Raw genomic sequence first — 12,480 nt, 5'->3', positions numbered from 1 at the left:
ACCTTCAAATTTATTTGATTAACAATGCGTGTTGACTTTACTCATTGTTTCGCAGAAATGCCTGCTGGCATGCTACAGGAGTCTGTATTCCCATATAAAGGCCCAGAGTGAGTATATTAGAATTTCTTTTTCAGCCTTTGACATCTCGTCTGCTTGACGCTATCATTCTAATGCATCGCCAGTTGTTTCCAAGCTTTTTTGTTAAAGTGTCACCTTATGTCACTATTTGTATTAGAAAATTGTTTAAATTCTATTGGAGGAAATTGTATTACAGAGATATTGGAGGTCATTTCATTTCTCATAAATTCCTCAGTTATAAGAAATTTAGCAGTTTTTTTTATTGAAAATAAAAGGTATCCCACTGCTGTCAAGTTTGCTGGTTTTAATGACTTATTTAGAGCATAATAATTATGCAAAATGATTGTTGCGAAGCGAGCATACAAGTAGAATGTATGCTTTTGCTTCCATTGCGCTTAAAGCTAAGCTAGTTTCCAGTACACTTGTTTTTGTCACATTTTGGTCGCTAAGCGGGCACTAATTTTCCTTCCTTTGGTGTCACAATAAGGTTACGAAAGGAAATTCTATACGCGTGTACCAAACATTTGCAGCATCGATGATATGTTTTAAGGGAGAAAGCCTAATAATAGTTAGCCAGAATGCTATAAGTTTGCATCAATACATCTGTATACACTCTGATTACAGCTCTGCTATCTTTGGATCCATGGGAAGCTTAACCCTTGAGAAGCTTACAGGAGCATTTACCGAAGAAGGTTTGTAGTTTTTTTTATTGTGCTTTATTTTAGGCTTGAGCGGCTAGCGGATAAAGACAACTTCTTTAGCGCTATGCTGGAATTCATGTTTTGGCAACGCTGGTAACAATTTGTTTTGTGGATGGGAAACATTGTTCCTGAGGCGGCTGTGATACACTTCCTCTTTGAATCATTTGTACAAAGCAAACAGCTACGGTTCAAGATTGGTTCCTGTTTCTTCGGCTTGGCTGAAATGTTGCAGTAAGGCATGGAAGTGAGTCTGCCTACTTGGAAGTTGTGTGGCTGCCACATTAGAATCTTCCGGTACCACTTCCTCACCAAACAGTTTTTTTCGCGATATCATGAATGGCCGTATTTTTCTTGGAATTTTGCAACCTAACTTTTCTTAATGTGTAAACAATAAAGCACGTTATACAGTGCCATTACAGCTCACGAATACTGGCTGTGTTACTTGGCAAAATCTTTTATAAATTTCTGTTATACTACCACAACAGTGATGGTGGCTTTTCGCGTTATACGGATATTGTGTTTCGAAAAAAAACGGGGACATCGACCAGTACAATGTATTTAAAGTTGGACGTTTCGGCACTCACAATGGCAGAACGGGGGCCCTGTTTACAATGAAATCGCACAAAAAAGGTTCGCCTTCAAAAGTTATAGTAATCGCCGCAAGGATCGTGCGTGATTGAGATAAGATTACCCTTGTTGCAATTAAGCGTGTGACGTCTTCCCTAATGTACCTGAATTGAAATGAAGCCGAGATGGTGGCAGGTTTTCTTTTTCGACAGTTCTTGCCTTGCCCTACTCAATCTTGTGTTTCTTCGTAACTACGTCCTCTGCCATGGCGTTGTTGTGAGGATTTTCATTCTGCACATAATGAGCATACAGATTGCTTAACAGCTTCTTGCAACTTTCAGTTTCGCTGATGTAGACGTCGTCCTAATCTGCGGCGTAAAGAATGCGTATAAAACGCCTGTAGATATTTCTTGCGGCAAATGATTTTTCACATTCACCAGCTGACGTTGCATGTTCTTGGCACACGGACTACTTGTACGTCATATTCTTGTAATATACGGGCGAGGCACTCACTGGTTTGCGGCATATACGGAATCACAGCACGCTTTATAGAGAGGGGTGGGGGGCGTTGGTCAGTTTGGAAAAGTGACTATTTTCAGGTGACTAACAAACTTGGAGCGTAAGGTGGCGACGTGTGCCAACGTTTATGCTCGAAGACCTATTGTTTGCGGCATATTCTGTTCAAAGTGCAGCTTTTATCCAATGCAGAGGAATGCATTCATATGACAAGTTTAATAAAGCACATTGTATTCCAAATGACAGATATCAACTTCCCTGAAGTTGGTTTGAAGACGAAGAGCATAAATGCGCGTAATGAACTGCACTCTACCATGTGCGTTGAAGCGTCACGGGGACACTTGGGTTCTGCAATAAGCGTTTGGCGTATCGATAAAAACGTCCAGATGATTTTGTCAACGCCATCCAGTTGAGAATGCTGAAAACGAAAATGAATGGTTTCCCTAGAATTATCTGTTATTGCAGGGGCGTAACAGATTGCGAGGACTATTGGCCGCTGCATTCAGCTCCCACTACGGCGCACCAAGCAAAGAAGCCAGCGTATACTTTGCTTTTTGCTTAACTCATCATCATCAGCCAGATTACACCTACTGCACGGCGAATTCCTCTCCTAAATGCCTCCAATTAACCCGGTCCTGTGCTAGTTGCATTCACTTGAACTCTGCGAACTTCTTGACCTCATTCACCCACCTAGCTTTCTGCCGCCCCCTGCTACGCTTTCCTTCCTTTGTAGAGACCACCGGCTATCCTCTCTTCGCCGTACAAGTCCTCCCCTTACACATTTCTTCATCCTTTAGATAAAAATATCATTAAATTAAGTTATCTCTGTGCCCACTCTGCAGGCTTCCAACATCATAACTTTACGCCTACCGTTTTCCGTTCCGGAGCTCTCTGCGTTGTACCATTATTAAATAAAAACCTCTTCGTTAGTGCCTACGTTTCAACATCTGGTAAGATATAATTGTTATACTTTTCTCTTCAGCGAAATCAGAACGTTGCTGGTATCATCTGTGAATACTCGCCAAATGCGTTCTATCTCAATATTATTGTTCGGCCCTGAGTACGCATATTCGTCTCAGTTCTATTGCTTGGTTACCTATTGTAAAATGTTGCTTTTTTCTGAGGCTGCTTAAGGTTACATTTTAAGCTTATTTTTCTGCTTTTCTTGTCTAGCCATTAAGCATTCTACGCATTTTTCCCCCTATGTTACTCAGCAAGAAACTTTCTTTAGTGAGTCGCAAATCACTCAGGTAATCGCCATCAACCCCTATTCAAATGTTCAATATGTCAAGTTTCTGAATCCTTATTTTAGGTACGCTGTGAACAGTACTTGCTTCCTTACCTACAACCTTTCTTTAAGGTAATTGCATTACTTTTTTTGACGGAGAACTATGGTTACTATGCAGCCAGTCTAAATATCTTCCAGTCTATTCAAATATGGCTTCTAAGGGCTTCTCAACAGTATTTCTCGATACCTCTACGGCTGCTGACGTTTCGACCTAATGAAACGTTACCTCGTAGCCAATGAATGCTATGTATAGAGGCGAGTTAAATGTCAACCATTTTTGTTTTTTTTTTTCACCTGGCTGGTAATATTGTTACGGACGACAAAGAAGAAGAAGCGGGCAGTGGCGCGGACAGGAGCGCTCGCTCTAGGCCCGCCGCGAACATTCATTAAACGTCATCTACCATCGTCATAGGTCATGTTCTGTCTCCTGTCTTCATCAGCTTGCCGCTTTGTAACATTTGGTTGGAGGTGCGGCTTACGACATCCCCATCCTCGCCTTGGAGCATCGAGGCCATCTTCAAGCCGGGACCATCACCGAGGGCTCAGGGACATCGCCGAGCAGCTTCGCCCCAGCCCTTCAAGTCCAGACCTGAACAACTACCACCGCCCAGCCCCCAGCCCGGACCTGAAGACAAGGAGAACAGACATACCGATCAGAACCGAGATGAAGGACCCGAAAGACGCGAATGACCCGAAGGAACCGATGGACACGAACACGCAACCCCCGCCCAAGCTGCCCGACGTGACCTCGACCCATCGGTCCCATGGGCTCTGGTGACGGATGGTTGACAGCTCCAAGGGAGGCGGATCACCCACGCATCAGACATCGTACCGGCAAGCCGTTCTATTCTTCCTTCTTCCTCTTCTTCTTCAAGCATCCAGACACGCCCATCATCACGTCATAAAATCATTAACATCGCTAAACTTCCTCGTCCACGATCGGGACGATCGCTCGGTGGCCCCGGGTCGCGTATTTGGGTTTGCTCGGTACGGTGGCACCACAAGAGAGAAAACGACAGAAGAGACGAAGAAAGTGGGCTGTTGCGACTAGCATCTACCGCCCCCAGGAGCCGAGCAGCCTAGCGATTCGGGGCGCATGCTTTTTCAATGGGCGTCACGTTGGACACGGCACTAGCTTGAGAAAGTCTATACTACTACTACTACTACTACTACTACTACTACTACTGCTACTACTACTACTACTACTACTACTAATAATAATAATAATTATTATTGTATAGAAGGGAAAGGCGCAGTATCTGTCACATTTTTTTCTGAACAATAATGTTATTATTATTATTATTATTATTATTATTATTATTATTATTATTAGTAGTAGTAGTAGTAGTAGTAGTATAGACTCAAGCTAGTGCCGCGTCCAACATGACGCCCATTGAAAAAGCATGCGCCGCGAATCGCTAGGCTGCTCGGCTCCTAGGGCGGTAGATGCTAGTCGGAACAGCCCGCTTTCTTCGTCTCTTCTGTCGTTTTCTCTCTTGCGGAGCCACCGTACCGAGCAAACCCAAATACGCCCCCGGGTCATGTTACGGACGACAAGGAAGAAGAAGCGGGCAGTGGCGCGGGCATGAACGCTCGCGCTAGGCCCGACGCGAACATTCATTAAACGTCAACTACCATCGCCATCGGTCATGTTCTGTCTCCTGTCTTTTTCGGCTTGCCGCTTCGTAACAATATGAATACGATTGAAGGTACAGTACCGTTTCTGAAACCTCATCAGGCGTGGCATATACGGGGCATTGCGTCCTTCAAAAACCCGTGGTTAACTAAAATTCCCTAGTTGGTCTCGCCATTTGCTTAGGTTATAAAACTTTCATAAAATCGTGTTATGTTACTGGCAGAACGTCTGATTGCTCTACAATACTGCAATTGTCATTATTGTCCGGTTTATTTCGGCTACTGTATGGGTCAGTATAAAACTCCTCGGCTTTGACTATCTCGTCCATATAGAATGAAATGTCCCTTTGCGCGTAAACCTCCTTTTTGTCTCTGAATAATTTTCTGTTCGCCGCTTCAGGCTACGGAAATTTTTGAGAGCATGCTAGATGTTCTCCAAATCGTGCTTCCTTATGTCAGGCATTTTACCAATTTTGATTAGCTTTGATAGCCTTTTCTATCCTGTGTGCTTTCACATTTTGACGCTCCCTAATAAATTGAATGGCTCGACTGCTTATAGAGCTTATTGGCTTACTACTACTGTGTATAGAATGTTTCTCCTGACACAAAATATCAACTGCATAAACGCGTAAGGTATAGCTTTACGCTAAAGACCACACGTTATTCAGGAACAAAGAAGCTTGTATCAAGGGCGCACTAGTGTTCTTTGGGGCTTTGTCGATAGTGGACTTGGCTGGCGACCAAAGATGAAGAGTTTAAGTGGCCGCTGACACATATAAGAAGCTTTTTGCAAAAGAGTTCGATTGAGAAGTAAAATCTAATTAATAATATAAGAAGAATACGAACTATTGAATTTAATTTTGCGTGACGCGTGGGGTTGGGGAAAACACCGGCATGAGGTGTGTTTGTAGTACACGCATGGTTTGGTTGGTTGGTTTGTTGGGTTTAACGTCCCAAAGCAACTCAGGCTATGAGAGACGCCGTAGTGAAGGACTCCGGAAATTTCGGCCACTTGGGGTTCTTTAACGTGCACTGACATCACACAGCACACAGGCGCCTTTGCTTTTCGCCTCCATCGGATGCCGGCTTCGATCCCGCATCCTTGGGAACACTAGTCGAGCACCGTAACCACTGCGCCACCCAGGCGGGGCACACGCATGGCATAGAGTGACTTACAATACATGCAAGCCACTCTTTCAAAGGAAAAGATCGCTTCGCCGGTGTCTAAAAGCCCCATAACGGATGGAATTTAGAGCGAAGAGTAAATTTCTAATAGGAATTATTTTTGGCGCATGTCTCTAGGGAAGTAACTTTATATTATAATTTGCTCTACGTTAAGAAGTAGTACATTCGTACAGCCGACACTGGAGCTCACGGCCCTGCGCTGCACCTCCCAAGAATGCCACTCAGCAGTCCACGAGGAACTTGGGCTACATAGATACAGCATGAAAAAAAATATATATATATTAAAAAGGAAGCCTCATAAAGGCTCTCTTAAAGGAAGCCTCACTTGTATCTTTTTTCCGAGCTCTGGTCAAGGTTTGGTGCTCACGGTTGGGAATCGTCTTAGCTAGAAATTTTATGAAGATCTGATAATTTGTAATAACAGGAGTAACGAACGGGCCACAAAGGTACAGTGCCACTATCATGACGGAGGAGTTATATACTTCATTCTTACCTAATCATATCATATTTATTTTTAGCGTAATTATTATAATTTATGTTCCTACATGTCATTCTTACGTTTGATCGTGTAGCGACGTTATAATCATCGCATGCGATGATTACTGTAGCTGTTGGTCAGTGTGTAGAACACTTGAATATTGATCTGGAGGGAGCGGATTCGACCCTGGCCGCGGCAGCCGTGATTCAATGGAGACGAAATGAAAACTCGTGCATGTGCTTTGTTTACCAGGGCAGTTTAAATTACCCTAGGTGGTCTAACGTACTCCTCAGCTATGCAGTACCGCGTTTTTACAGCTCGGGTGTTTGTGATTTGAACCTCACAGAAAAAGCCGGAAAGTTGGCTCTATCTTGCGCCATCGCAAGCAAAGGGGTTAGTGTTTTGGTGCTGACAAAAGCAATGAATATTTCATCCTGACGTAGCTTGTACAGCGCATTAAAAAAAGAAAATAAGAATCTGGACTGCTGAAAATGTACTCGGAACGATTTAGAGGTGGTAGCGACAATATTGCGGAGTCAATAATTATGTTAATAAGAATCGAAACGAAAACCAAGGTGCTGAAACCCGAATCAAAGTGCTTAAGGGAGTATATACCTTTGAAGGAAATGGCATACTTGCTTTAGAGCTCTAAATTTGGCGGTCGCATCGAAGGAGTGGAGGAGACGTATTCTAAACAGGAAGCCTAAGCGAGTGTTGAGCATTTCTAAAGTGTTTCCTTAGAGACAGCATACCTCCTGCGTGAAACGATGCAGTTATCTATAGTTTCGTCTTCACCGCGTGATGCACAGAAATATATTATATATGAACTTAGAGTGGCATCAACAAAATTGAGAGAAGGCACGGTGCAGTACGAAAAAATCATGGAAGCTTCGAATTGCCTTAAGCTTGAAAACCGTAATTCGAAGAAAAATTTAAATGCCGAAAGTCCGCACTAGGAAGGGTGAGATTATGGTTAAGCCAGCCGAGCACTTAAAAGCGCCCAAAACTCTACATAGTCTGGAGATAGTGTTAAATACGAAGCTGCTGAGCTCATTCAAAGTTGAAGTCAGTATAAAAATGATCACGTAATGGAAGTAATATGATTACTATGTGCCCTGGAATCCATTGAATTAGCACTTCTTTTAATCCCAAAAAGGAAAACCTAAAAGAATGGCTCGAAAGACTTGTCCTCGAGCTATAACTGGCTGCTAAACTCGAGAGGCCTTCAAACAGTATAATTGCGCGAGAAATATTGCTATCAAATATTTCATGCTGCAAAGAACTTTCATAGTGTACATTGCAGTCTAACCATGGAGCCGAAAAACATGCTTCAAGGTGAATCATTCGGAATAAATACTTATTTTTGCTTTTAGTTGAATATGGTTTAGCGTGAAATTTGATTTTTCCTTGGTGTGGCCGAACGGAAAGGAAATCACGAATGGCGTTTAGCACCGGCCACTACCGCATCTCTTTTTGAGTTTCGTTTTGTACATCTATCGTTTTTATTAACTCGCACATAAAATGGTTTACTGGAAAGTAAATGACCCAGTATCTCTCACATTTCTTCTGTGACAACTGAACGCGCTATTAGGTAAGGAAGCAAGGTGAGAGTGAAAATGGAAAGAGAGAAAAAGGTGCTGTAGAGTTACAAGAAATTTCAAAAGTCGTTTTACCTTCTCAAAGTGCGTTTAAGGTGTCCACCGAGTACGAAAAAATATGTGCCTTTCATTTCCTTGTGACAAATTTCAAGCAGTTTTCAGCAGATAGCAGGCAGCAACCGATTACCTACCCTTTCTTTAAATAAGAAGATAACCACTGCATTATTTGTACTGGGATCTCTATTCACCTTGAATTTCAATCGTATGTTTATCCATATTATAGTGAGCATAGAGACACTAGATAAAGTACACAGCCAACGCGAATTCTTCAAGTCAAGTGACATATTGTTTCCTGCGAGTGCATCTTATAGATTATACAATCAACAGCTTTCGGTGAGGTTACGTAGCATGTCTTTCTCGTAACATCAGCAATTTGGGCTCACATTACTCACTAACCGTAATCACTCCAAGTTTATTTTCGTGACTACATCCGTATTTTTGTTTGCCGGAGCCTCACAGATAATGTCGCCAAGAATCTGAATTTTAATGTACCTGTTCCTGAACTTCAATTCCACTTCTATAAAGAATTTTTCTCACTGCTATATATGCTGACTGAAAATCGGAGAGATATAATAGATTGTATGCGAAACCCGATCTCAAAGACTATAGTGCCAAAATCAAACGTGCAACCCTTCGTGGTGCACTATTATAGTCAGCATGCTGAGGCAGTCCCTGTTCATTGTAAAGAAATTGCCAGATCGTTGCTCTCAAGCGACACTAAAACACGGATGTTTCTTACTATGAACTATTACACGTACGAGATTAAACTTTTGGTTATGTGCTTATTTCCATCTCCTCTAATAATGTGAAGTGACGTTCGGCTGCTTATCTAGAATTTAAGAGCAACAAATAAACTAACCAACAAGGATAATTTATTGTTGCCTTGTTTTCAGGTCGTGTGTGGGTTACGCGGAATGGAAAATATATGTGGTCAGAAAACGAGAAGAGGAAGTTTTTACAGCTCCTTCAATGCTTGAAAAAGAAAAAGCAGGACAAGAAGCACGAAGGCAGAAACCGGAAAGACAGTGCTCAAGAACGCTTTGAAGTATGTACATTTTGTTTACGAGCTAGCGGAGCAGAGGAATGAAGGTATTCACGTTGGCGGCACTTGGTTAACGCCCTCACCGGTCCGCTCAGGCTGTTCTGCTTCAACTCGACCAAGACATTTTAGCACTTTTGTAAGACAGCACTCGCGCCGCAGGCATGAAGGCTCCGGGGCACTTAATAACGTCACACATGCAAGCATCCTGCAACATCTCTCACAGGCCAACTATGGGCTTAACATTTTTCAGTATATGACCAAAATTCTGTCGGATCGCAAATCTCTCATCCGAATACAAGATCAAAAACATGGCACCATTTTTTGGGAATGAGAGGAGCTGCACACAGCGCGGTCCTCTCACCGTTACTTTTCAATCTGGCCTTTATGGTACTCCCGGCTTAGCTGGCGAAGGTCGAAGGCGTTCAGCATGCGCTTTACACCAACGACCTAGTCCCCTGGACCAAGCATGGATCGGTTCGAGACATTGTGATCAACCCGCAGCAAGCGGAGGAGATCGATGACGCCTACGCTCGCCGCTGTTGTCTTCAATGCGCTCTATTTCTACCGAACTTCCATCCGCCCGTCGCCTACGTGCGCCACTAAAATGTACCGGTCCTTGGCCATCAGCCTGAAGCTTAAACACGATGAAATTACAGCACTTATTTTCCTTATCCATTAAACATCAGCGGGCTGATACAACACTCGCCGAACAGTGCAAGTTGAGGTAGAGGTTTACCTGAGTGGTCGCTCGGATTGCTAACCACACGGAAGGTCATGATGCAAGGTTTTCTGGCAGCTGGCACATGCATTCGCGACAAGTTGAGTCCCTACTTAACTCCTTTCCGCATCCTGCGCAGTTTTGAAAAGAGCGCCATTGAGGTGAATCTTATAAAGATATACAAGCACACTCTCTATATTCCAATGCACGCGTCCAACCAGCGGCTCATAGGCTTGAGGATGGGAAACATTTTCATAGAGTAGTGAGAGGTACACTTTACAACCAATATGCAAGATTTTCAACGATGTTTGTGGGATGCGGCATATTAACCCGACTACACATTCACGACCCAAAACTCTCGAAAGAGCCTGTACGTATCCTAGATGTCTGGATACGCTCTGCACGAAGGCCATGTTCTGCCAAAATCATACGTGACGACCATAGTGGCAGGCGCCTTCCGCGGGCGGTGACCCTGGCCCACCACTATGGGATATGAAAAGTTCTGTGTACGCCTGCGGCCCTCACCTTGAGTGGTGGTACACGGCCGCATTCGTAAACCACAACTCGCGGCGAATGGCCTGACGTTCCAAGCTCAAGGCATAACACATGAGGAGGAAGCCGACATCGCGCTAGCGGCCACTGACCAGGTCTCGTGGGTCATTATAATCGACATTAAAGGTGCCTGCAGTGGTATTGAACTAGGGTATATTACTTTTTGCGCCATATCGTATATTTAAAAATATCGAATCGGCCCCCATGTCCGGAATGATCATATGGGTTCCTTCTCACAGTGGCCTAGAAGGAAAAGAAACAGCAGACGCCGCTTCCCGCGAGCTCACTATCCATGCAGCACCTCCCCACTATTGTTAACGGATCCCGCACTTAATTCTGGCTTTACGTTTCAAGAAATTAATACTAATTGTACCAAAATTCCAAACATATGCTAAATAAAATTTCAGGTAGACAGACTTGATTATGCTATAAAAATGCAGCTCTTAGTTTTGAAGCCAGGCTCCTAGTTAGGAGGCAAATAAAAACATTGAGAGCCATGCAGACACTGCACTGGAGAAAAGGGAAGGACTGAGCGTTGCTGCTGCACAAGGTACGTCACGCTACCCTTGTATAGGCTCCGTTAGAAATGCCAGGGCTCGCGCCGCACAGTCGAGATTTCCTTTCCTTGGCTCCCGTGCATTGCAGTGCTCCTGCAAGTGTGGGATGGGAGGTTCTCCGTCACTCCTGTCGCCTGGCGTTTCTTGCCGTCCGTTCATTGGTGTGCTCCAGCAAGTATGAATTGGCGGTATGGCGTCGCTTCTGTAGCGAGCCATTCCCATAGCCACGAAACATTCTCATGCAACTTGACTGTCACCTGACATTGCCACGTGATGCTCTCATACCCACGACATTTTCGCGCTACTTGACTGCAACATGACCTTGTCATGAGATACTTTCATATAAACGCCATATTTATTAGTGATGAATCAGGCGTTTCGTGGCGTAATATGGTGGCCCATAATGCAGAACTTTTTACGGCCCATTTTGCGGCACGTTACTCAGAGCTTTCTGTTACTCAGCCACGACATAGACTCCTGAGGTTTGTACGACCTAACACAAACCCTTCAGCGTATCCTTAATCATGACGCTGATCATGACTAATTATTACGAGTCATAAGTAGGTGACTCACACAACCATGACAATGACATGACGTTCTATTTATGGTCACATGTAATGCATATTCAGACATACTACAAATTCCACCGTCTGATGATTTCATATCACAAATTATATTTTGCTAACACCTTTTACTAACAAATGTGGTGCCCCCATAGCCTAGTAAGCCTTTCGCCTTAATATATCCCAAATGACCATATTGAGGTAGGGCTGTATCCAACACTGAATATTAATATTACAAAGGCACTCGAACACCGCCTTTCATTGCATGCCACGAGAGTGCTAACGGCGACAGTTAGCCCTCTCCCTCTTGTGGATCCTATGTTAGCTTACTCTCATCATATATCAGATGTGCAGAAGATCGATCCCGAATATATCGAAATTTAGGCACACTGAGAAATTGTTGAATGCCACGTAGAACACAATCATGGCTCCCTTGGGCCAGTATGAGCAAGTTGGAATGGCGGAACCGTAGTGATATCATTTGAGGAACCCCTTTAGTGATCAAGCGGGCAAGCCCAATTTGGTGTACACCGCTTTACTCATTTGGCATCATTTGGGCATAGCAAGGGCTAACTGAGCATATATTCCCATATCTGGCTCACAAGAGTCCCTCTTGGAGAAGGTTAGGGCCGCTTCAAGGCGAATTTGGACTTTGTGTAGAAAAAGCATAGAGTAACCTAAATGGGGCTGCCCGATCAAAAGACCAATAGGCCGTGGCGAGGCTAAAAACTGGCATGGATTTACGTTGCTTACGTGGCGCCCTTGAGGGGTACACGGGGGAGAATCAGACGGAATTGTGTGCTTCACGCAGAAACCTCCTGGGCTGCCCCAAATGAGGCTGCCCACCACAAAGCTTCAGTAGTTTCGGTGCAGTCTGTGGAGAGAATATAAAGTGCTCATACACGCTTCTGCCCAAAGTGGTATCACGCGGCGCACGTTAGG

The 12,480-nt window shown here is 43.9% G+C and overlaps 1 protein-coding gene across 1 annotated transcript in view; it reads left to right on the top strand.

The window, feature by feature from the left end:
- The window catches only part of LOC146174264 (neprilysin-1-like), a 181,257-nt gene that overhangs the window by 160,380 nt on the left and 8,397 nt on the right, over positions 1 to 12,480 (top strand). The window contains exons 13-14 of the mRNA XM_084585364.1: positions 56 to 107; positions 703 to 770. Of these exons, the coding sequence (XP_084441490.1) occupies positions 56 to 107; positions 703 to 770 (120 nt within the window). The remainder of the gene's footprint in view (positions 1 to 55; positions 108 to 702; positions 771 to 12,480) is intronic.

The sequence above is a fragment of the Amblyomma maculatum genome, chromosome 11 (genome assembly GCF_055883805.1).
Source record: "Amblyomma maculatum isolate TAMU_Amacu chromosome 11, ASM5588380v1, whole genome shotgun sequence".
NCBI lineage: Eukaryota > Metazoa > Arthropoda > Arachnida > Ixodida > Ixodidae > Amblyomma > Amblyomma maculatum.
Note: the sequence above shows the minus strand (reverse complement) of the source record. Positions and strands in the feature narration are given on the sequence as shown.